The sequence below is a fragment of the Carassius auratus genome, unplaced genomic scaffold (assembly GCF_003368295.1).
Source record: "Carassius auratus strain Wakin unplaced genomic scaffold, ASM336829v1 scaf_tig00002276, whole genome shotgun sequence".
NCBI lineage: Eukaryota > Metazoa > Chordata > Actinopteri > Cypriniformes > Cyprinidae > Carassius > Carassius auratus.
In genome coordinates, this window is record NW_020523436.1 from 128,919 (window position 1) to 153,579 (window position 24,661).

Genomic DNA, 24,661 nt, shown 5'->3' on the forward strand with positions numbered 1-24,661 from the left:
TGTTAATGTTTAAGTCTGTTATTTTTAATTATCCTGATTTGGGGAGGGTAGGGGGGAGGGTGCCATTTTTGTTTGCATTCTTCCTTTTCTCGTGTTTATGGTGAGCCAAGGAGAGAGATAAGATTGATGTTCTTTATTTTCCCTGGATTATCTTGCTCTAGGTAATTTATTAAGATATTTGGGTTAGTTTAAGTTTTGTTTGTTATTTTGGCCGAGCTCTCCCCCGAAGTTATTATTACTATTAAACTGTTTGGTGGTTGTTATCCCGTTTGTGATTTGTTATTCTTTATATTTTTCAAATACAAATATATTATTTGAATTTGTAGTTGTGTGATCTCTGGGACAGGAGGTTGGATTATTCTGGTACTCTCTCTAAGGGTTAATATTATTTTAAGTTAGTTTTTTTTTTTTCATTTTGTTACTAACTCCCCAACCTTAGATGGGTAGTTATGTAACAACAGCTTCATCCATCAGGCTGTCAGGAAGCCCCCCTTCCTCTTCTGTCCCAGGCACCACAGAACTATAACCTACCACCTCATCAGTCAGTTTAAATAAAATAACTGTTCTTGAGCCCTTTGTCACTTTAATCAGACTGAATAAGCTTTTTTTTTGCTCTAAAAATCTTTTTAACCTGCACTGTTTGTTCACTTCACTGGTTTGTAGGCTATCTGCTATGTGCTGCTTTATTTAACTTTTTTTTTTTTTTTTTACATGCCCTTATTATATAGTTTTTTATATTTTATATTGATCAAGATTTTTAGCCTCTAATGTTAGTGTTATCTGTATGCACCAAGGGTCTGAGAGTAACGGAATTTAAATTATTTGTATGTATGTACGTACATGTGGAAGAATTGACAATAAAGCACTCTACTTACTCGACAGTCCAAGACAGCAGAAAGCGCATTGTTTGCTTTATTTTACAAAAGAACAATATTTTGTTGTTATTTTGTGTGCACACAAATAAATTTAGTCTTTACAGATATTAAATATGCATTACTCTTATCTGTATGACCAAAAATGACAGTGTTTTAAGAAAAAATGATCAAACCGGTACCTCCTGTCCTGCAGACCAAGTGTACTACTGTTCAGCTTCCACACTCCACACAAACACATGAACAATCTAAGGCTAACATTAGATTGAGCTGCCATGTAAAGTTGCTACTTCATACATATTTCAGATAAAAAGACATTTGAGTTCGATGAAAGTTGGTTGAGAGTATGGATGTCCCGCCCAATGTACTATTTTCATGATTCATTTAATTTGCTATTGAATGTGACGAGACAAAAAATCATCAATGGAGTTTTCTATATATTATGCATATGATTAAGAGTGAATATTGATTAAGAGTGCATATTTTAAAATTAAAGATATAATTCACAAACAGCTCAAAAGCATTATAATATTTGCTAGTTGGGACCTGCTATAGTGTGTAAACTGGGCAAATTAACAATTTACCAATTTTTAAGAGACCCCCTGAAGTGCAAGGCCCTGTCTGGCTCTGCTTGCCAATATAGAAATTGACAATTTATGTTTATATTCATTGAACAACAGCAACAAAAAAATAAATAAATAAAAATCTGAGCACCAAAATTCACAAGAGAGATTAAAAGATCAGTTTTGAGTATTTAAATGTTTTAAAAGCAATGTAAAGTAATAAACAAAAATAAAATGAACCATTTATTGAACCATTTATAAGATTTTTAATAGAACATGTCATAACATCTACAACCCTGACTTTTCAAATGTCATACAGCCATATTGCTTTAGACAATAAAATAACCCATGACATAAGCAGTTCATATTATTAGTGCATTAACCATTATTGCAAACAAATCGCAGATTCCACAAACCTATGTTACAATTATCAATTTAAACAAATGCTTCAATTTAACCCACATCAAAAAAAAAAAAAAAAAAAGAGACAAGTTAGCAAGAGTGTTCATATATCACATTCTACTACTGTAATACTAATGTTCTTCACGGATAGGTGTGCAGCCAGAGAAAAAGCTGTTTTTGAAGTTATTTAGACCTCTCTTTTTATTCCGGAGAAAGCTGGAAGTGCTGTTCATAACTTCAGAGTCATCGCTGTCACTCTCATTGTCAGTAGGGACTGGTTTCTTTTCAAGCTTCAGATCTGCAGGCAGGTGCCCCATGTCTCCAATCTCCTGCTCATGGTAAAAAATAAAAAAGTGTGTTTGAGGAAGTGTGACTTTGGAGGAATAGCACATACAGAAATTAAAATGCCGTCATATTTTTTTATATAAAACATGTTGGCTTAGGAACAAATACTAATGTGGTATTTACATCGTAATTGTAAAATCACTTTCATATGCAACTCCATTTGCAAGGCGACTAAATGTCTGTTTATGCCACAATACATTTTTTTATCAATTTTCAAACACCTACACATTAATATTTTTGAATTTCACTTTGAAAACGTAAATGATAATTTAAAATGAATATTAATTTTCATTTATAACCCACAATTTTACAAATAACTCATGGTGCCATGAAATTTAGTTTTAAGAGCTAAATGTGAGAATTCTTTTTTTTTTCTTTACTTAAAATATGAGGTTTATTTATAAAAACAGAAATTATTTAAAAAAATTGCTTCAACATTTTTTGCAGAAGCACCAGAGGTGTCCATGGCTGTTAACCATACCTGCTGAGAATATCCTTATCTAAGCCAGTTCTTTTGAAATTTGCCACCGATTCTGATGTCTAGGGTTAAACATGAGATATAGTTTGTTCTGGGTATATCTAACAGCAATTGTTTGTCTCATCTAGGCCTGTCACGTTAATATTGTCATTCTAAGACCAGATTCAACTTATATAATGATAATGGCATAATAATGCAGGTACAAGATAAATAAACTTATTTCTAAAGAATATTTAACACTGAAAACGGGAAACATTGTAAATATCCACAATAAATGAACAAAAAAACACAAAAAACAATAAAAGCAATGGACTGTCAGTCTGTTAAAAAAATGCACTTGTATAAATAACAAAAACAATCAATAAACAAACAAAAATAGCCTCAACAGGCCAAATGCATTAAACTTAAAGCGTAAAGCTTTGATCAAATAAAGCAAAAGTGAATTGCCGTCTATGTCCACCAAGGATGAGAGAGAGAGAGAGGCAGATATTAGGCAGATTCCGAGCAAGAAATACCAACATGTTGACTTTGTGTGGCTTAAAATGCATTAGCTTCGTATGTTTGTATGTTATATAATGTTTATATGCCAGTTAGGGATGCTCATATTGGCTGTTTAGCCGTTAACCGAAAGTAAACATTTTGACCGACTACGGGTCCGTTCACATATCGCGTCTTTTGGGTGCTCAAGTTCATTATTTCAAATGTATGCGCACTCATAATGGAAGCTCGTTTTTTCCAGGCGTATCCGCACGGCATCGACTTAAAAACATCTAAACTTTTCAGAATGATGCAAGCCCACCAGGTCATGTAACAAGAACCAACTCAATCAGCTTCCTTCGGGGTGAAATTCCCCGTTGTTTTTGAAAAATGGTGTGCACCCAAACACTGCAGTTTTTTTTTTGTTGTTGTTTACTTTGTAAATAAATCTTGTAGCAGAGTTACAGCAAGGTTTTTTGGTGGTGGAAATCCATTGCTGAAATTTCCTTGTTGTAACTGATATCGCCACTGATGGATGCTTACCCCTGACTTCCACTGCACACATCTGTGGCGCATTGCAGCTCTGAGGAGGTTGTGTTGCATCCTCCACGCGGTACCAACTCACACCAAAAGCGGATCAGAAGCGCAGCGTTAGGATTCGCGAGACCACGTGATCTGCCTGTCCAACACTACAGTCTATGGTCCAACATAGTTTTTCTTGATTTCTGTGTGTTCTAACATAGTTGGCTAAATGTTAATGTTTTGTCCGGTTTAATTCGGTTTATTCCACTCCTACAAACTCCTTCAATTAAACTCCACACCTCTGTTTTTTTTTTAATTGTCGTTGTAAAAAGGATCTGTGGTGTCATAATAATGAGAAGTTTTTCGACTTTGTGGATGAACCTCTCGTCATCTATTTCTGGCCTCCTAGCAAGAATATAGAAACGTGAAATACGATTGGGAGTCTCCACAGTGTTTATTTTGAAATGTACATGATTTTTTTTACTTTTATTTTGTATTTGCTGTGCGGTGTGGATGCGGCGTGAATCAAAAATAGACTAGGTGCCTATCTTTAGAGAAGTGGTGTGGAGAGCCGTAACGTGCTGCAGACGTGTGCAGTGGAAATCGGGGTTAAAGGCCATCTGAGAGGTTTACGCAGTCTGAGAGGTGGTAACAGAAAAGAGAGGTAGTTGTTATCGTTATTATAGTTATAGTAGGGTTTTGTAACAATGACTGTATTTACATGAACAGCATATTCTTGTCCTAACCGGAACACTAACTGCTTTCATACACATACTCCGCAGTACATGCAAGCTCATTTGCATAATGTTTGTCAGAAATACTAAGAAGGGAGTAGTATAACCACCGGCCGGTTATGTTGTTCAGATATACGGCCCAAACGCTTGACATATGCAGAAGCAGAATATGCAGACACCTAGGTCTGAAAGCAGTAACTGATTAAAAATCAGCATGCAATATCTAAAAAAATATATGATAAAATATCTTTGGCAGAAATGCACAGCATTTCCATCCCTGTCCAGACTAGCTGACCATCACAGATGTAAATTATAGCCTACACCCTACAGCATTCATTTACAATCTGGGTTCTAGATTAAAAATTTTATGGGATGTTTCTAGATTAAGACATGTTGCCGGCATAGGTGGTGACAATCTACATGGATGCTTGAAAAACAAAGTCGACAGCAATATCGCTAAATATGATTTATTAAAGATACTGCAATGTGATAAACATGGAGACAACGTTAGCCACAATTGACATTAGCTATAGCCTGTGGTCACTCTACAGATTCTCCTCACATCACAACTCTCTCTCTCCTCTGTCCATTTACCCTTCCCCTTAACTCTGCCTGACCCCTCTCTCACCTAGGCAGCTCATAATTATAGGACAATGGCCCATCGTAAGAGTTGACGATAACCCCTACTGCAACCTCTTCAGTAATTTTACTTACAATTAATTAAAAAAAAAACTTTTTAATGCACATTTATGATTAATTTCCTCACGCAAATAGAGTTCCTACACTATTTATCTATGCGTTTCTTTCACAGGATTCTTCAATCGTAAGATGGGCTTTAAGCAATGACAGACATTTCAGGAGCACAACTGCCCGAGCACTTTAGATTGAAGCAGAAAACGAATGAATGCAAGCAGGTTAGAAGAGTCTCTTCTAAATATATAATTTTTTTATGTCATTCAGAGCACATGAACAATTTACACTATGGAAATGCCAGGTATTTGATTTTCATTTATGTATTTTGAACATGACAATACCAATTAAAAGCTTTTGAAAAGTGAGTTTTTTTTATGTTTTTGAAAAGAATTCTCTTCTGCTCACCAAGCCTGCATTTGTTTGATCCGAAATACATACCGTATTTTTCGGACTATAAGTCGCACCTGAGTATAAGTCGCATCAGTCCAAAAATACGTCATGATGAGGAAAAAAACATTTTTAGAACCAAGAGAAAACATTACCGTCTACAGCATCCATCAATAAAATTCATCAATAAAATAAAATAAAATAATATTCTCAGCTCTATTCAACAACAAGAATAATGTTTTTGGAGCAGCAAATTGGAATATTAGAATTATTTCTGAAGAATCAGACAGGAGAAATTGTTCACAAACTTTTTAACTGCACTCGCAAATTAATCCCAATTTATATTGTGATAACTAAATAATAAATAAACTACTAAAAAAATATACAAATTTATTTTGTCCTCACATTCTTTTTTGTAACTCTTCTATCGCAGTCATTATGGGGACCATTATCTTCTTAGGTAGGGCCCCTATGTTTTCCGCGATGCAGAAAATGCGGACAGAATCGCGGAATCCAGTAATAAACACAGAATTTACAGTTTAACAGCTGGTCCTGTATCGATATTGTGGCATGTGCACAGCAGTGGACAGTGCTTAATTTGAATACAAGAACACCATTTAAAATGGAGTAGAAAAGTGCAAGATTTCAAAAAAAAAAAAAAATTAAAAGAGCTTAATATATAGGCTACAACAAGGTTTTATCTGGCCGCAGAGGAACACAACCATTGGTTTACCTTATATAAAGATATATTATCCCCGAAACATTGCACAATACAGACTATCTGCTAAGCGTGTTACTTATCTTTGTCAACCAGGCAACCTGTCTACGCACTCTTTCCACTATAAACACATTTGCTTTCTGAAAACACCTGTTAGCTTAGTTTAGCGATCTCCACTTCAATATTCTATTCTCAGAACATTGTAATTCATTAAATGTTTATTTACACGAGAGCAAGAGAGGAGAGAGGCTGTGCACCTGAGAATTACCTCAAGTTTTGTCACATTTCTCTATTAACAGTGAAGCTGTGGCTTTAATTCCTTTAGAAACGATGTTACCAGCTCCTTGTTGAGAAAGACAATGTAGCTCGAGTGATTAAGCTATTTATAGTATATAAAAATATACGGGGCAGGGCTAAAAAGTGTGTCCCTGAATGTCTGTTTGCACACAAAACGTGTGTGAGTGACAGTGTGTTTGTGCGTAAGAAACAGAAGACAGCACATTAGTTTAGAACTCTTCTTTTTATTTTATTTATAAAAAGTAGAGAGTGCCTTAATTTGTGCAATGATAACCTACTATCAATGCTAAGATGTTTCTTTTATATATTAAAATGAGTACATTACAATATAAATTTATTAGAATGAGTAAATAATTATTTATGGGCTTAAAAACAAAATGCAAACAATCAGAATGTTGTACATGGCGGGGAGTGCCCAATGTAAACATATGCCATTACCTATATTGTACTGTGGTACAGTTATGGAGGCCCTTGATATTGCAGAGGTCAACTGCTTATAGTTAGCATTTGCCCAAAGTATGCAGTGTTTCATAAACAGCTGTTTTACTCAATTCTACTGAGGTAAAATTCAGTGCAGTCCTGTATTGTGATACGTATTGCATCATGGCCCCTGTATCATATCTTAACTTTGCTGGTTATACACAGCCCTAGCTCGGTGATTTCAGCGTCTGCTGTCTCACTAAATGAGGTAAACACATGAACAACATCTCCAGAACTGCACCGAGAGTCTGAGCATGAGCAGGCACTGAGCATTTGACCGTTTAGTTTCAGTAAAACTAGCCTCACATCACATACACCAAACTGTAAAGGTATTCGCAGCAACCCATCAAAATAAAAGTCTGTTTTAAGTATTTCCCAGAAATGTACAGTATTACTATTTTTCAGCAGAAAGTACATAACCTACTACTACTACTACTAAAATGAAGAACCTAAGGAATAATCACAACATTTCTTCCATGTTTTATTTTTAATAGTAAATCCCCTTTAACAAAAAATAAAGTTTACTTCATTTTCAACAATTGAAAGAAAAATTTAATGAATGTTTTATGCCTTTATTAGATAATTAGAAACATTTAAATACACAACAGAATTTCTGAGAAAATTTCATAAGGCTTCATAACATTTTGTTAAACTTTAAATAAATTGTTGTAAAAAAGTATGTGTTATGATTTTAATTAGACATGCTATTTGATTAATACAATTAAATTGAACCATTAAAAAGGAGCTGGGAAAAATTGTAAAAAAAAAAAAAAAAAATTTAATCCAGAAAATCTTTTACAGAAAAAAACTGAATTTGGAAAAAAAATTAAACGGAATTTGGGAAAAAAATTAAACTGATTTCATAGGGCACTACTTAGGTGTGTGAGTCACAGCATTATGCATGATAGTTGACATTCTCGCATAGACACTTTCTACCCAAAAGTGTATTAGAAAATTGTAATCAACATATTGTTTACTGTGAATGAGTAAACAAGATTTTCACATCAGATTGGCCTTTTTGACATAGCGAGGTTTGAAAATCTATGAGAGCTATTAGAAAATCTACTTTTACTTTTTTTTTTTAATAGGACAAATGCAGGCATTAGAAATGTACAAACATCATGATGATCCTCATCCGAAAACAACGTTCCTTTATTTACACAATGACCATTACCATATAATACTGAATCTGACAGCGTTCATCGGTGCAGACTGTGTGCGAATTCTGCTATAAAAGTTATTTAGAACCCCCAAATCATCATTGTAAGCATGTCTGTGATGTGTTTTGGTCGAGATTGCTTCAAAAAAAAAAAAAAATTAAAAAAAAAAAAAACACTGCTCAGCATGTTTGCACTATTGTTAATAAAGCTGCTATGACATGCATAAAATGACTACACCTTGCAAAAAAAAAAAATAATTAAAATAATAATAGTAATTACTGTGCAACATCATAAGATATTGCAAACTATGTAACAGATGGTACAACATATCAGGATGCAGCCTCAGAGAGCACAAATGCACTCCCAGCCAATGCAGTGATTGAGTGCCTGTCGCACTTAACCTGAATGGCTAGAATGGCTACAATAAGTAAAAAGGACATGAAATGTACTCCATGAGCATACACCATGCTCTAAACCAAGGTAAAGTGCAGATAGGACAATGTTATTTAGACGGTTACTACGAACAGGACAGGGTGAGGTACGGTCTAGAAATAAATGCCACTTTGAACCCAATCATACCCACCCCCTTGCCATATGTGCCTAACTAAGTTCTCAGGAGACAGTTTGACGACAAGGTTGAGATATATAGATATATATATATATATATATATATATATATATATATATATATATATATATATATATATATATATATATATATAGTATTGTTCAAAATAATAGCAGTACAATGTGACTAACCAGAATAATCAAGGTTTTTCGTTTATTTTTTTATTGCTACGTGGCAAACAAGTTACCAGTAGGTTCAGTAGATTCTCAGAAAACAAATGAGACCCAGCATTCATGATATGCACGCTCTTAAGGCTGTGCAATTGGGCAATTAGTTGAATTAGTTGAAAGGGGTGTGTTCAAAAAAATAGCAGTGTGGCATTCAATCACTGAGGTCATCAATTTTGTGAAGAAACAGGTGTGAATCAGGTGGCCCCTATTTAAGGATGAAGCCAATACTTGTTGAACATGCATTTGAAAGCTGAGGAAAATGGGTCGTTCAAGACATTGTTCAGAAGAACAGCGTACTTTGATTAAAAAGTTGATTAGAGAGGGGAAAACCTATAAAGAGGTGCAAAAAATGATAGGCTGTTCAGCTAAAATGATCTCCAATGCCTTAAAATGGAGAGCAAAACCAGAGAGACGTGGAAGAAAACGGAAGACAACCATCAAAATGGATAGAAGAATAACCAGAATGGCAAAGGCTCAGCCAATGATCACCTCCAGGATGATCAAAGACAGTCTGGAGTTACCTGTAAGTACTGTGACAGTTAGAAGACGTCTGTGTGAAGCTAATCTATTTTCAAGAATCCCCCGCAAAGTCCCTCTGTTAAAAAAAAGGCATGTGCAGAAGAGGTTACAATTTGCCAAAGAACACATCAACTGGCCTAAAGAGAAATGGAGGAACATTTTGTGGACTGATGAGAGTAAAATTGTTCTTTTTGGGTCCAAGGGCCACAGGCAGTTTGTGAGACGACCCCCAAACTCTGAATTCAAGCCACAGTACACAGTGAAGACAGTGAAGCATGGAGGTGCAAGCATCATGATATGGGCATGTTTCTCCTACTATGGTGTTGGGCCTATTTATCGCATACCAGGGATCATGGATCAGTTTGCATATGTTAAAATACTTGAAGAGGTCATGTTGCCCTATGCTGAAGAGGACATGCCCTTGAAATGGTTGTTTCAACAAGACAATGACCCAAAACACACTAGTAAACGGGCAAAGTCTTGGTTCCAAACCAACAAAATTAATGTTATGGAGTGGCCAGCCCAATATCCAGACCTTAATCCAATTGAGAACTTGTGGGGTGATATCAAAAATGATGTTTCTAAAGCAAAACCAAGAAATGTGAATGAATTGTGGAATGTTGTTAAAGAATCATGGAGTGGAATAACAGCTGAGAGGTGCCACAAGTTGGTTGACTCCATGCCACACAGATGTCAAGCAGTTTTAAAAAACTGTGGTCATACAACTAAATATTAGTTTAGTGATTCACAGGATTGCTAAATCCCAGAAAAAAAATGTTTGTACAAAATAGTTTTGAGTTTGTATAGTCAAAGGTAGACACTGCTATTTTTTTGAACACACCCCTTTCAACTAATTGCCCAATTGCACAGCCTTAAGAGCGTGCATATCATGAATGCTGGGTCTTGTTTGTTTTCTGACAATCTACTGAACCTACTGGTAACTTGTTTGCCACGTAGCAATAAAAAATATACTAAAAACCTTGATTATTCTGGTTAGTCACATTGTACTGCTATTATTTTGAACAATACTGTATATATATATATATATATATATATATATATATATATATATATATATATATGAACCCAGTACCAATAGGGCACCGGTACAGGACCGAACCGAATAAGAACACAGATTTCGGTGCCTCATTTCAGTTCCTCTTAAATGCCTGAGCGATCGATTAAAATATTTGTCCTGGTTCCACGTGTTTCTCTGAAATGTACACAAGCAAGGGCGTCACTAGGCTTTTTTTGAGCAGGTCAATAGCATTTAGCTCTATAAACTGTACACAAATTCGCAATCACCTCTGTGTCAGTGCCACAGTGCCAACAACCATTAGAGAGTCCTTGTCATTCTTTTCATTCAAAAAGAGTGCAAAAAAAATGGCTTGTAGAAAGCCAAACTTGTGGGCACTAATGGTTTTATGTGTGTATTTAAATATTATATCATTTGTATATGAATTGTATTTATTAAGCATAATGTGTTGTATGCAAAAAAAATATTTTTTTTTTGATTTTGTACTTGTGATTATTTTTAAAGGTTGCCTTGTTGAAATCTGGCTGGGGGACTACCGATGAAAATTTGCACTTTTGAGCTAACTCGGGTACATTTACATTGTTTTAATGTTCATTAATGTACACTGTCCCCTTTCAAATAAAGAAATAACAAATAACAAATTAAATTTCATATGAAAACGGCAGCAGACCCATCTCCTCCCAGTCTTTAGTCGCAATTTTCAGCATGCGCGGACTCAAAACAGAAACAGAGGACACAAGGTGTGTGTTTATCGACAGATTGTTAGAATAATCTTTATCTTTGCAGTTCTTTGTCATAAATAGAGTTTACAAAAGGTCACGAGGGGGCAATCAGTTTCCCCATCTACTGAAAAGTTTGCTCCGTTCACTGTTCATCACACCATAGCAGTTTCCTACAGTGAAAATCGGAAATGAGAGCCTCAAATAAATGTGTGTGAATGTTATGGATTTATTTTAAATATTTTTAATGTTCTTTATTGTTATCCTTTTTAGGCTTTTTATTTATTTATTTTTATAGAAGTATCGATTCAGGCACCAGCACGTATCTAAAAAAGTATAGAAATGGCACCGGTATCATATAAAACCCAATCGATACCCAACCCTAGTTAAGAACCTAGGTGTGCTACTTTATTTCAATCTTTCCTTTGAAAGCCACATTACTACCATTTGTAAAACTGCAATTTTCCATCTAAACATGTATATCTAAATTATAACCTATGCTCTCAATGTTGCTCAATGTCATGACCTCAAGGTTAGATTATTGTAATGCTTTATTGGGTGGTTGTTCTTCACGCTAAATAAACTCCAGCTAGTTCAAAATGCAGCAGCTAGAGTTCTTAGTAGAACCAGGAAGTATAACCATGTTAGCCAGGTTCTGTCAACACTGCACTGGCTCCCTATCAAACATCATATAGATTTTAAAAGCTTGCTTATTACTTATAAAGCCCTGAATGGTTTAGTACCTCAGTATGTGAGCGAGTTCTATAATATTTGTAGGCTGCATTAATTAGGAAAACAGGAACCGCGAACACTTTCCATAACAAACAATGTACTTGCTACATCATTAGAAGAATGGCATCTACACTACAATTTGTCTGTTTTTCTCTTATTCCTAGGTCACCGTGGCCACCAGATCCAGTCTGTATCCAGATCAGATGGTCACTGCAATCACTCGGATCCAGTACGTATCCAGCCCAGATGGTGGATCAGCAAAAGAGATGACCTCTACAGCCCTGAATATCAGCAGAGACCAGGACAGCTAGATAAGCCCCAGAGACAGATCCAAAGTCAAGACACTGTGTCCTAGACGGCCACCAGAATCCAGTCTTCTGAGCATAAGTTATTCCATAACGGATACAAACAATACTGTCCCGAAGAAATGAGAGGTAAGAAAACGAATTACCATCCATATTACAATGCTATTGCTATGTTGGACAAAAAGGGATGGCGTTCAGTGGACCCTTACCTTGCTAACTAAACTGGGATTTTCTGCTGTTGGATGTGTTTATGACTCATTATGATGACAAATCTGGTATGTACTGCATTTTGATTCTGCATGTTTTGTTGTGTGCTGCTTACACAAATTTAGCAAATACATTCCTTATAAGCTTTCAATTGAAAAAAAAAGCAATCTGTCGTCAATGCTTGAGGCTTAGACCTTTAAATTATATATAGTTTGTAAAGGTTAAAATGGTCAAAGGTCACCATCAAAGGTGTAACATTAAAATATATTAAAGTGCACATAAAAACACACAAAACTCAAGTACATATGGAGGGAGAGAATCTAGCAGACCAAACACAGCATTTGCAGTCCACATAGAATTGACGCACTGTTAGAGTTATGGAGAGGTGCACGTCAGGCTGTGGCGTAAGGGAGTGCAACTATTTATAGGCTACAGGTACGTCTAACGCAGAAGTATAAATCAGCCTCAAGGCCCATGGTCTTTGAGCCTAGCTAAAGCATCTTCCAACTGTTATTTCATGCCTCCATTTGGAGAATGTCTATCTTGGTCTAAGTGCAGTGCACATTTAACTTTCACTTTTGAATAAGCGGCAGTTCAGCAGCAATTGCTTGAATGCAACAACAAAATATGTCAAACTCACTTAAGCCTATTTATAAAACACAAAACTTATTAACAAAAATACAAATACAACATGATGTAGGGCAGCCCATGCCCAATATAAAATAACTTACAAAAACAAAAATGGCATTCTTTCATCTTAGAAACACTGCCAAGCTATGAAAATGCTTACCTGAAAAGCTAGTTCATGCATTCATGACCTCTAGACTGGACTATTGTAATGCACTGCTAGGTGGTTGTACTGCATCTTAAATAAGCTACAGGACATCCATAATGCAGCGGCTAGAGTCCTTATCAGGGCAAGAAAATATGATCATATTACACATAATTCTACTGTCTCTGCACTGGCTACCTATTAAGTTCCATTTCAGTTACTAAATATTATTAATTACCTATTAGGCCCTTAATGGTTTAGCTCCTGCGTATCTAACTAGTCTTCTTCCATGCTACAGTCTATCACAAAATGTCACTAAGGTCACAAAACGCTGGACTTTTGGTAGTACCTACTAAAGTACAGTAAAAGAGGTAGAGCTTTTTCGCATTTGGTTCCAAAACTCTTGAATAGGCTTCCTGATAATCTTCGGGGTTCAGAGACACTCCCTCTGTTTAAATCTGGATTAAAAACATCTCTTTTGCCAAGCATTTAAATAATGCATCTCAGAATTTTGGACTGCAGTTACATCTGATCAAATGTGCATTAATATTGTTAAGCTTAGGTTAAAATAATTAATTGTACTTGGTTGGAACAGCAGGTAAGCTAATTATGTCTCAATTTGTTTCTCTGTTTTGCCACGGGATGTAACTAGGATTTACACAAGCTCCAGTAAGGGTCCAGAATACCTGAGAAGAGATGAGGCTAACCCCTCAGAGACCTCAGATGATGCTAACCCTGAAACAACATACAGAACTACCAAGTTTTGCTATAAGTGTGATTGCATTATATAATAATCGCTGTTCATAGTTTTCATTGTCTGTTTGATTACATCTTTAATTTTTCAGGACATTTCTGCTATATGCACATAAACTGACAGTCACCACTGATAATCTGCTACTAAATATTGTAGATCCTTAATTTTCTGTAAAGTTGCTTTGCAATGATTTGTATTGTAAAAATCTCTATAAAAAAACTTGAATTCAATTAAAGTTTAAATAGGTATACAAAACAGGCCATAGTATGGATGTATAGTATCTAACCATATAAATAAGAAACGTAGAACTTTTATTAGCAAAACAAATAAGAAAGCTCGGAGGCACAGCATAAAGCTTGAAGTCAAATAAAATAAATGACAAAGTTTAAAGTAAAAATCTGCAAACAATGTGGAACCAATTAAATAAGAAATTAATGTTGAAAAAAAAAAAACTGCCAAAATCACCTTAACAGCAAAAGTCAACAGGGTTTTCAAAATCCAAAATATCGCTAAACACGTGCTTTTGCATTTCATTTGGAAACTAAAGCTCCTTTCACACTGCACATTTGACCTGGAAAATTGCCAGATTTCCTTGTGTGAATGCAACACGTCCCGGGACTGATTCCCAGGATCAATCCCTGGTTGGGGACCTAGTATCATTGGTGGGTTCAGTCCTGGAACAAGTTCTGTGAACAAAAGCCAGAACCAATGCCATAAAGCAGTGTCGTAGTGATGACGCACGTTATCGTATGACTCATTTACTGGGTGTTTTGAAGGCAGATCAAAAAAAAAATAATAATATTCAAAAAAATATGCGCAAACTGTAATGAAGCGGATATCAGGTAGTTCCTCACTATCTGTGCTGAAACGGAGATAGTTTGTCAGTTTAAGTTAACGTGCGTAGCATTTTGGACTCGTACATTACACGTCACATCCTGATGTCACGTGTCATTACGAGACCTTTACGTGTTGTGTGTGAACCAAGCGGCAACCTTTCCCTCTCTCTCGTGAAGCCCATACAGAAGTGACAAACTGTAATTCGTCAACTGGCCGCTGGAGGCTGGATGCAAAACTTTAGAGTATAAAAAATGTTTTTTTGTTCAAAACATTATTTTGGTCTATATAGCTCATTTTGCCCTTCATGACAACTGTGAGGAGGGTGAATTGTTTTATAACTAATCCGTTTAAATAATATTAAGCCTTAAAGTTATGCATAATTAAGGGCGCAGCCACATGACTGACAGGTGGATTGCTGCCGCTGTCGAGCTAGGTGGGCATGGTTTCAGAAACCAGTTCCCACCTTTTTGTCCATTCTCGATTATCAGGGAGTGACAAGAGATGACGGGCTGATGGATTCAAAACCGTTCTTCGGAAACCTATGGGTGACGTCACGGACATTACGTCCATGATTTTATACGGTTTATGGTGGGAACGTACGCACAGATTCAGACAATCCAGGAACAATTGCCGGGACACATTAAACGTGTATTATTCAGAATCTCAGTGTGAAAGGGGCTTAAATCATCCGCCATTGCCTTGTCTGTCTCAACTCACTCTCCTCACTGGATAAATGAAATCTGATCTGTTATGTGACTGTCATTCAGCATGCTGCATTGAGCAGCTGCATTCAGTTTTTAATTGCAGTGTCTGTTCTTTTACTTTTGTATAAAAAAAATATCAACAACAGTGGGGGTTGGTGCTACAGTGGGCAAGTGACGTGCCCGGTGTTATATCACATCACTGTCAGCACAGTCTATTGCGGCAAGCCTAGTCATGAATGTTTAATATAAGGTTCAATAATTTTTTTTTTAATAACAACCAATCGTGTGCCTCATATTAATGTTCTTTGGAGATTTATGGATCAAAATGGTTGAATAAACACTTTTCAATGTTGAAAGGATACATCAAATGGACAGAGAAAACAAGTGAATATGGAGTTACCCATTTCATTCTTACCTTTAAAGTCCAAAACATTTATTCTTTATAGTAATAAACTTTATAGTACAGTTGGCAATATATAACACCAGAGCCTTAATTGATTACTCATTTTAAAAGTAATCACATTACTGTTATGAAAAGTAATTAGTTACATTACTTTTTACGTTACTTTTTTCTCCATGAAATTTAGGAAATCCCAGCATAGGCTACACGCTCCTAATAAATATTTGTTATTACTAGGCCTGTCATGATAAATTTTGCTGTACGATAAATTGTCCAAGAAATTATCATGATAAACGATAATATTGTCGTTCTAAGACCAGTTTCAACTAATATAATGATAATGACAGGTACACCTTTTAAAAGATCAATAAACTTATTTTATTTTATGGCAGATTTAGAGCAAGAAATACCAACATGTTGACTTTGTGTGGCTTAAAATGTATACATTTTGTATGTTTGTATGTGTTGTATATGTTTTATATGCCAGTTAAGGGATGCTCATATTGACCATTTAACCGTTAACCGAAAGTAAACATTTTGACCGATGAAGGGGCCATTCACATATCACATCTTTTTGGGTTATTGGGTTATCATTATTTCAAATGCAGTATTCGTGCTCATAATGGAAGCGACACAGTCGCAACGCGCACGCGGTGTGCTCATTTTTTTCAGGCCCGTCCACACAACATCTAGTTTAAAACATCTCAGCTTTTCAGAATGACGCAAGCGCATCAGGTCATGTGAATAACCAACTCATCACATCAGCTTCTTTCGTGGTGAAATTCCCTGTTGTTTTTGAAAAATGGGGTGCACCTAAACTGAAATTTCCTTGTTGTAATGGATATCGCAGCTGATGGATGCTTAGCAACGACAGACGCCTCAGAAGGGCATATATATAAGGGGTCATCCGATTTTTTAGGTTTTTACGTGTATCAGCATCGGCCGATATGTGGCTGCTGCGTTCGCCGATAGTTTTTCCCCGGCATTATTTAGATAGGCAGCTCTGTGTTGCTGGAGATTCTGCAGTTCACACTGCCCCTCCCCCAACAACAGAGTGCTGGACGCCTGCTCTGGTAAGTTTTAAACTTTCAAAGCATCGTTTAACTGTTTGACTTAGCTGAAATATTGCCATACACTTTGAAAGTGGAAACACGTTCAGAATCAGAATCAGAATCAGAATCAGAATGAGCTTAATTGCCAGGTATGTTTACACATACGAGGAATTTGTTTTCGTGACAGAAGCTCTGCAGTACAACAGAATGACAGCGACAGAACATAAAACACATAATAAAAGAATAAAAAATACAAATAAGTAGATAGTGAATGACAATATACAAATGACAATTGTAGGCAGGTATATTACAAAATGAAGTTATGTATGTACATATATATTGTGTGCAAAATTTAAGTGTATACTAAGTATGTGTGTTAGATAAATAAAGTGTGTGTGTATATAAATATAAAGTGTAGTGTGTTCGTCGTTATTATCAGCTGTTCATAAGATGGATTGCCTGAGGGAAGAAACTGTGTCTGGTCGTTCTAGTGCTCAGTGCTCTGTAGCGTCGACCAGATGGCAACAGTTCAAAGAGGGAGTGTGCTGGATGTGAGGGGTCCAGAGTGATTTTGACAGCCCTTTTTCTCACTCTGGATAAGTACAGTTCTTGAATAGATGGGAGAGTTGAACCGATGATTCGCTCAGCAGTCCGGACTACCCTCTGTAGTCTTCTGAGGTCAGATTTAGAAGCTGAGCTGAACCAGACAGTTACTGAAGTGCAAGAGGATGGATTCAATGATGGTGGAGTAGAACTGTTTCAGCAGCTCCTGTGGCAGGTTAAACTTCCTCAGCTGGCGAAGGAAGTACAACCTCTGCTGGGCCTTTTTTACGATGGAGTCAATGTGATTGTCCCACTTCAGGTCCTGAGAGATGGTGGTGCCCAGGAACCTGAATGACTCCACTGCAGTCACAGGGCTGTTCATGATGGTGAGTGGGAGGAGTGCAGGGGGGTTTCTCCTGAAGTCCACGATCATCTCCACTGTTTTGAGGGTGTTAAGCTCCAGGTTGTTGAGACTGCACCAGACAGCCAGCTCTTTTACCTCCTGTCTGTAAGCAGACTCGTCACCGTCCTGAATGAGGCCGATGAGTGTGGTGTCGTCTGCAAACTTCAGGAGCTTGACAGAGGGGTCCTTAGATGTGCAATCGTTGGTGTAGAGGGAGAAGAGCAGTGGGGAGAGAACACAGCCCTGGGGAGCTCCGGTCTGATTGTACGGGTGCTGGATGTGTATTTTCCCAGCCTCACTAGCTGCTGCCTGTCTGTCAGGAAGCTGTTGAACCACTGACAGACGGAGGTGGGCACGGAGAGCTGATTTAGTTTGGGCAGGAGGAGGTTTGGGATGATCATGTTGAAGGCCGAGCTGAAGTCCACAAACAGGATCCTCACATAAGTCCCCGGTCTGTCTAGGTGTTGCAGAACATAATGCAGTCCAATGTTTACTGCATCGTCCACAGACCTGTTTGCTCTGTAGGCAAACTAAAGAGGATCCAGCAAGGGCCCAGTGATGTCCTTCAGGTGGGCCAGCACCAGTTTTTCAAATGACTTCATGACTACAGACGTTAGAGCCACAGGCCTGTAGTCATTTAGTCCTGTAATTTTGGGTTTCTTAGGGATGGGGATGATGGTGGAACGTTTGAGGCATGAAGGGACTTCGCACAGCTCCAGCGATCTGTTGAAGATCTGTGTGAAGATGGGGGCCAGCTGGTCAGCACAGGATTTCAGACAGGCTGGTGTAACACAATCTGGGCCTGGTGCTTTTTTCCTTTTCTGCTTCCGGAAGACCTGGCGCACCGCATCCTCGCTGATCTGAATTGCAGGTGTGGGGGAGAGGGGGGATGCAGGAGGTGAGAATGGTGAGAGTGCTTGATTGGAGAGGTGTTCAGGATGGGTTGCAGGAGCTGTTAATGGTGTGAACGGTAGTTTGGAGAGGCATTCAGGGCTGGTTGCAGGAGTTGTGAAGGGTGTGAATGGTTGTGTGGGGAGGCGTTCAGGGCAGGTGATGGGTGTTCTTTCAAACCTGCAGTAAAACTCGTTCAGATCGTCTGCCAGTCGTTGATTCTCTACAGTGCTGGGGGGTGGTGTCTTGTAATTGGTGATCTTCTTTAGACTTTTCCACACTGATGCGGAGTCGTTGGAAGTGAACTGAGTCCTTATTTTTTCAGAATAATTCCTCTTTGCCACTTTGATCTCCTTTTCCAATGTGTATTTAGCCTGTTTATACAAGACATTGTCCCCCTTCACGTAAGCATCTTCTTTGGCCTGACGGAGCTGTCTGAGTTTTGCAGTGAACCACGGTTTGTCATTATTGTAAATTATTTGAGTCTTTGTAGGAATACACATATCCTCACAGAAACTGATATATGAGGTTACGGTCTCTGTGAGTTCGTCCAGATCAGTGGCAGCAGCTTCAAAAACACTCCAATCAGTGAGGTCAAAACAAGATTGTAAATCCTGCTCTGCTTCATTAGTCCATCTTTTTACAGTCCTTGATACAGGTTTAGCTGATTTTAGTTTCTGCCTGTAGGACGGTATAAGATGAACCAGAAGGTGATCAGAACGTCCCAAAGCTGCTCGTGGAACAGAGTGATATGCATCCTTTATTGTGGTGTAACAGTGATCCAATATATTACTGTCTCTTGTGGGACAAGTAACATGCTGTCTGTATTTTGGCAGTTCACGGGACAGATTGGCTTTATTAAAGTCCCCGAGAATGATTAAAACAGAGTCCGGGTGTTGTTGTTCTGTCTCTGTGATCTGATCAGCGAGTTTCTGTAAAGCTGAGCTCACATGCGCTTGAGGATGGATGTAAACACTGACCAGAATGAACGAGTGAAACTCCCGCGGCGAATAGAACGGCTTGCAGTTAACGAAGAGTGTTTCGAGATTTGAGCAGCACGTCTTCTTTAACACAGTTACATCTGTACACCACCGTTCATTGATGTAAAAGCATGTCCCGCCGCCGCGCGATTTCCCAGTGGATTCTGATTCGCGATCCGCTCTGAACAGCTGAAAGCCCGGCAGATGGAGCGCGCTGTCCGGTATGGTGTCATTCAGCCAGGTTTCCGTGAAACACAGAGCAGCAGAGTGTGTGAAATCCTTATTTGTCCGAGAAAGCAGAAGGAGTTCGTCCGTTTTGTTGGGTAGAGAGCGGAGATTTGCCAGATGGATGCTAGGCAACGGCGCTCGAAATCCGCGCTTCCTGAGTCTGACGAGCGCTCCCGCTCACTTCCCCCGTCTGCGCGTCCTGAAGCGCTTGATCAGCGCCGCCGCTCCTCCGATAACAACGTTCACTAAAACATCTGAATAATTGAAATCCGGAAAAACATCTTGTGATGCGTTCTGCCGAATGTTCAGCAGTTCTTCCCTGGTGAAACTGATGGCAGGAATATAACTAAAGACAGGACAAACTAACAAAAACACAAAAACATATGCGGACCTCGTCACGGAGGCAGCCATCCTGTATCGGCGCCAGCGTTGCTCTATATGTACGTGCAACTATAGCTAAGAAAGTTTGTGGGTCAAAATGGAAAACGCGAATGCCTCGTCTATAAATGCTTGTCATTGTATTTAGGGAGCTGCAAATGGTGGTCCTGTAGCTCAACTGGTAGAGCAAGCGTAAGGTTGGGGGTTCGATTGCCCGGGAACACATGATAGGTAAAAATTGATAGCTTGATTGCACTGTAAGTCGCTTTGGATAAAAGCGTCTGCTAAATGCATACATTTAATTTAAATAGTTAAGTTATATCCTACCCATATGCATACGGCAGCTGTTATGAACACTAGTCATAGGATTAAATAATGCAGAGTGGCCGACGTTGTTCCGTGATTCCCTTATATTTGTAGGAGTTTTATTCAGAGACCACCTGGCTTTGGACGCATGCTCATAAAAGAAGCGACGCGGTTGCGATGCAATGTTCCTTTTTTAAATTCAGACTTGTAACATTTGGTATCTTGTCATTTTTATGATGTAAATTGAGTGAGAAAAAGCAATATTGGCTCCAAATATCGCCTCAAGAAAATTGGCAGCCCGTATCGGTCATCGGCTAAGGCTGATGAAAAAAAAAATCATTATCGGCATCAGCACAAAAAAAAATCCATATCGGTCGATCCCTAATATATATATATGTGTGTGTGTGTGTGTGTGTGTGCGTGTGTGTGGGTGTGTTAACTCACTGGGTGAGTTGACACACGCAACCGCACACCTAAAGACATATTTAGCTGAGCAAGTATGCTACTATGTGGGAGCATTTCGACATAAAGGGCAACGAAGTTACTTGCAAAATATGCTACGCAGTATTAAAATAAAGCAGTAGTGCAAGTACAATGCAATATCACTTGAGACACAAATATTCACAAGCAAATGAAAGACGCTTCCCAAAACTGTCATTCTTGCGTGACGTAATCTCTTTATTCCCGGGACATCTGTGCCATCGGAGAAGGTGTGTTCTGCCTGCGCTCCAGACTTACCCCAAACCATGAAGTGTGACATTTAAAAAAAAAAAAAATCCAAAATTGGAAAAAGAAATTAATGCGGCCGAAAAAATTATCGAGCTCATTTTTATTTTATATTTATAACTCATCGGTTTAAATTATATTAAGCCTTAAAGTTCTGCATAATTAAGGGAGTGGTCACTTGAGTGACAGGTAGATTGCCGCTGCTGTCACCGCCTTCTCGATAGGTGGGCATAGCTTCAGCAACCAGCTCCTGCCTTTTCGCCCATTTTTGATTGTCCGTGAGAGTCACACAATGACGCGCTGCCAAGATGGCGACGGCCCGCTCTGCATACATTAAGCTTCAAAAACGCTCTTCAGGAGTCAACGGGTGACGTCACTGAGACTACATCCATGTTTTTATACAGTAAAACACTGGCCTAGTAAAAGACAGGCCTAGTTATTACAGCATCAACATTCACAGAACAGTTATTTTCAACTAAAGCAAGCGGCTGTTGCGTGCCTGGTTTTGACGGCAGAATGCCAGCAAATAACACTGCTTTTATAATCTCTAAAAGACATCTCAGTTCATCGTAATCTCACAAATCTCTGTTCTAACACAAATATATGCATAATGTATCTTTCATAATGTCTACAATTCATGTACTATAATGAAAGGATTTGTGAGCATGCAAATTTCAGCACTGCATTGCTCATTGCTACAAACATGTGTTATAGCCTAAATAGAAACTCTGCATATACTGTACACTTGCAGCAGTTAATTGTTTATATTAGTTTATGTTGCATTTGTGCAATAAATGAATAACCATTTATTTGTTTTAGATATTTTATGTTTAGATATTTATATTTTTGGTAGTCCTGTGAATCATTTTGTTCTCCCGCATCCCGCACACGACTGTCTACCTCTCGCGCCAGCACTCGTGCATCCTTTCCCGCGCTGATGTTGCGTAGGGGCTCCCGGGAGCATGTCTCTAATCCACTGGCACTTGACTCGACTGTGCGTGTAGGCCTACTACATCCTTTTTACATTCTCTAGATTATAAAACACTGCATTCTGTCAGCAATATAACGCGGCAGTAATGTATAGAGACCTTGGCTTGTAACTATACTCTTATTACTATTTCGACAATAATAACGTGTTAAATTACTGTTACTAAAAAAGTAATTAAATTACATTAACGCGTTACTAAGTAATGCATTAGTGCCCAACACTGGCAACAGCACATATTAAACCTGAACTAAGTGTTCACTTTTTTCTTGCATCACAGACACTTCTGGCTTGTTATGTTCTTATAATTTCTACAATGACTTTTAGTAAAACCAGACATGAAAAATCATAAAATGCAAGTAGAGAAAAGCGATTATTCAAATTTCAAAAATTTCATTTTTGATAGCAGAGTATGAATTCTATATTGCGTTATATGAAAATTTCAAATAATATAATATGGAAGAAAATGAAGTTTTTCTTTTTAGATGACCTACTCAGTTAGAAAGAGACTTTTGGTCTTACCTTCTTAGTAGGTGGAACACTAGGGGGTCTAAAAAAAGTAGCATCTCGTGGGCTAACTACTGTAGGGTCCTCAGGAATTGTAGCAGAATCCTTAGACACATCACTTATTTCGGACTGATCCTGAGAAAAATAAAAGAAATAACATCAGGAATTGTTATTTATAGGAAATATAGGATAAAAACAACCTCTGACTCTTTAAAAGAACATTCTACTAACCACATTGCTACGGTTATCCATGTTGCGACATTTCTCATGGTCACAGAGACAGTTTTCCCCACATGTAATTTTTCCCTTGCGGCAGCGACAAAGCTTGTTAACACAGCGGCCCCGACATGCACACTAGGAGACAGAATCATATGTAAATGGTTTGCTTAAAAAATAAGCCACTAGGAAGAAATAGTTTAAAGTTATACAGCTATACAAAGCTGCAACAAACTCCAAGGCATATCTTGGTGAATATACTTGACTATCTTTTAAGATCATAGATTACAATCTATGCATCACTGTCACAAAACTCACGCCATTCATTTTAGACTTCTTAGTGCCTCTTCGTGCTCTGTCACTTTTCTTTGGACGCCACTCGTCCTCTTCTTTCTCAGACTCTGATGGAGAGATGAGTTCATCGAGATCTATAGGTTCTTGCAGACGTGCCCGAGCAGTGGAGTAGCTTTTGGCTTTGGGCTTGATGTGTGGAGGGGGAGACAGAAAATCTAATTCTAAATCCATCTAAATCCTAAATCTGATTTTCAAAAAAAATAAAATAAAATAAAAAACACACAAAATGAAGAAGAGGTTCACCTTAGGTGGAACATATTCAAAAGATGTATCAGGTGACTCATTCATAGAAGACAGGACTTTCTTTGCACTGGTCAGCTGGGCCAGAAGTAATTTCTGTGGAGATTCACCCACAAAAAGACATGTTTTTAGAGTTCAGAAATTTGCATGCATAATTTAAAAGGGAAACTCAACTGAGAAATTCAGTTCCCACTTTGCTATATTACAGTATGATGAAATTTGTGAGCAAAAAGGCTTATACCTGCTTGTACTGTTCATTTTCATCCTTGAGTTTCTGATTCTGATCATTGAGTTCTCGTAGTTTTTCAATTTCCTCTTCCTGTGATGAATATATTTATTAATTACCCTTATATTTTTAAATGATTACTATTGTACTTACCAAATGTTACGTTTAATAGGTAATTCTGACACTAAATATGTGCGATGACCGCATCTCAAACCAAAAAAGTAAAAATTTTCACTGTATTTTATGCATTTCCAAAAGACTATAGAAAACCCAAGACATGTCACTCGTATATAGAAATAAGCATGTTATAACGCCAACTGTGCAAAAGTAACAACATTTATGACAGCTGTCGTCAGATTTCTTTGGTGATTTCAAATATCAATATCTGGTCAAAACAATATATGCAATGTATGGAGACATTCACACCTGAAACTTTAGACGCTGCATTAGCTCGTGCTCCCGTTTAGACACATCCTCCTGCTGTTCCTTCAGTTTCTCCTGTGCCACAGGCTTACTCTGGAGCTGACCGAGGAGATACAGTACCTGGACAACACATGAAAGTGAAAATGAGGTGACATCCATCCAAGTATGGTGACCCATACTCAGAATTTGTGTACACACAGTAGGGAACACACACACACACACACTGTGAACACACACCAGGAGTAGTGGGGCAGCCATTTATGCTGGCCACTGAGCGTAAACCTTTGGATTA

The 24,661-nt window shown here is 37.9% G+C and overlaps 1 protein-coding gene across 1 annotated transcript in view; it reads right to left on the reverse strand.

Annotated features, from left to right (window-relative positions):
• Window positions 1-1,665: 1,665 nt before the first annotated feature.
• The window catches only part of kif4 (kinesin family member 4), a 154,235-nt gene continuing 131,239 nt past the window's right edge, over window positions 1,666-24,661 (reverse strand). The window contains exons 25-31 of the mRNA XM_026242831.1: window positions 24,373-24,489; window positions 23,962-24,039; window positions 23,724-23,816; window positions 23,445-23,606; window positions 23,142-23,264; window positions 22,926-23,045; window positions 1,666-2,166 (exon numbers count right to left, since the gene is read on the reverse strand). Of these exons, the coding sequence (XP_026098616.1) occupies window positions 1,969-2,166; window positions 22,926-23,045; window positions 23,142-23,264; window positions 23,445-23,606; window positions 23,724-23,816; window positions 23,962-24,039; window positions 24,373-24,489 (891 nt within the window). The 3' untranslated portion in view covers window positions 1,666-1,968. The remainder of the gene's footprint in view (window positions 2,167-22,925; window positions 23,046-23,141; window positions 23,265-23,444; window positions 23,607-23,723; window positions 23,817-23,961; window positions 24,040-24,372; window positions 24,490-24,661) is intronic.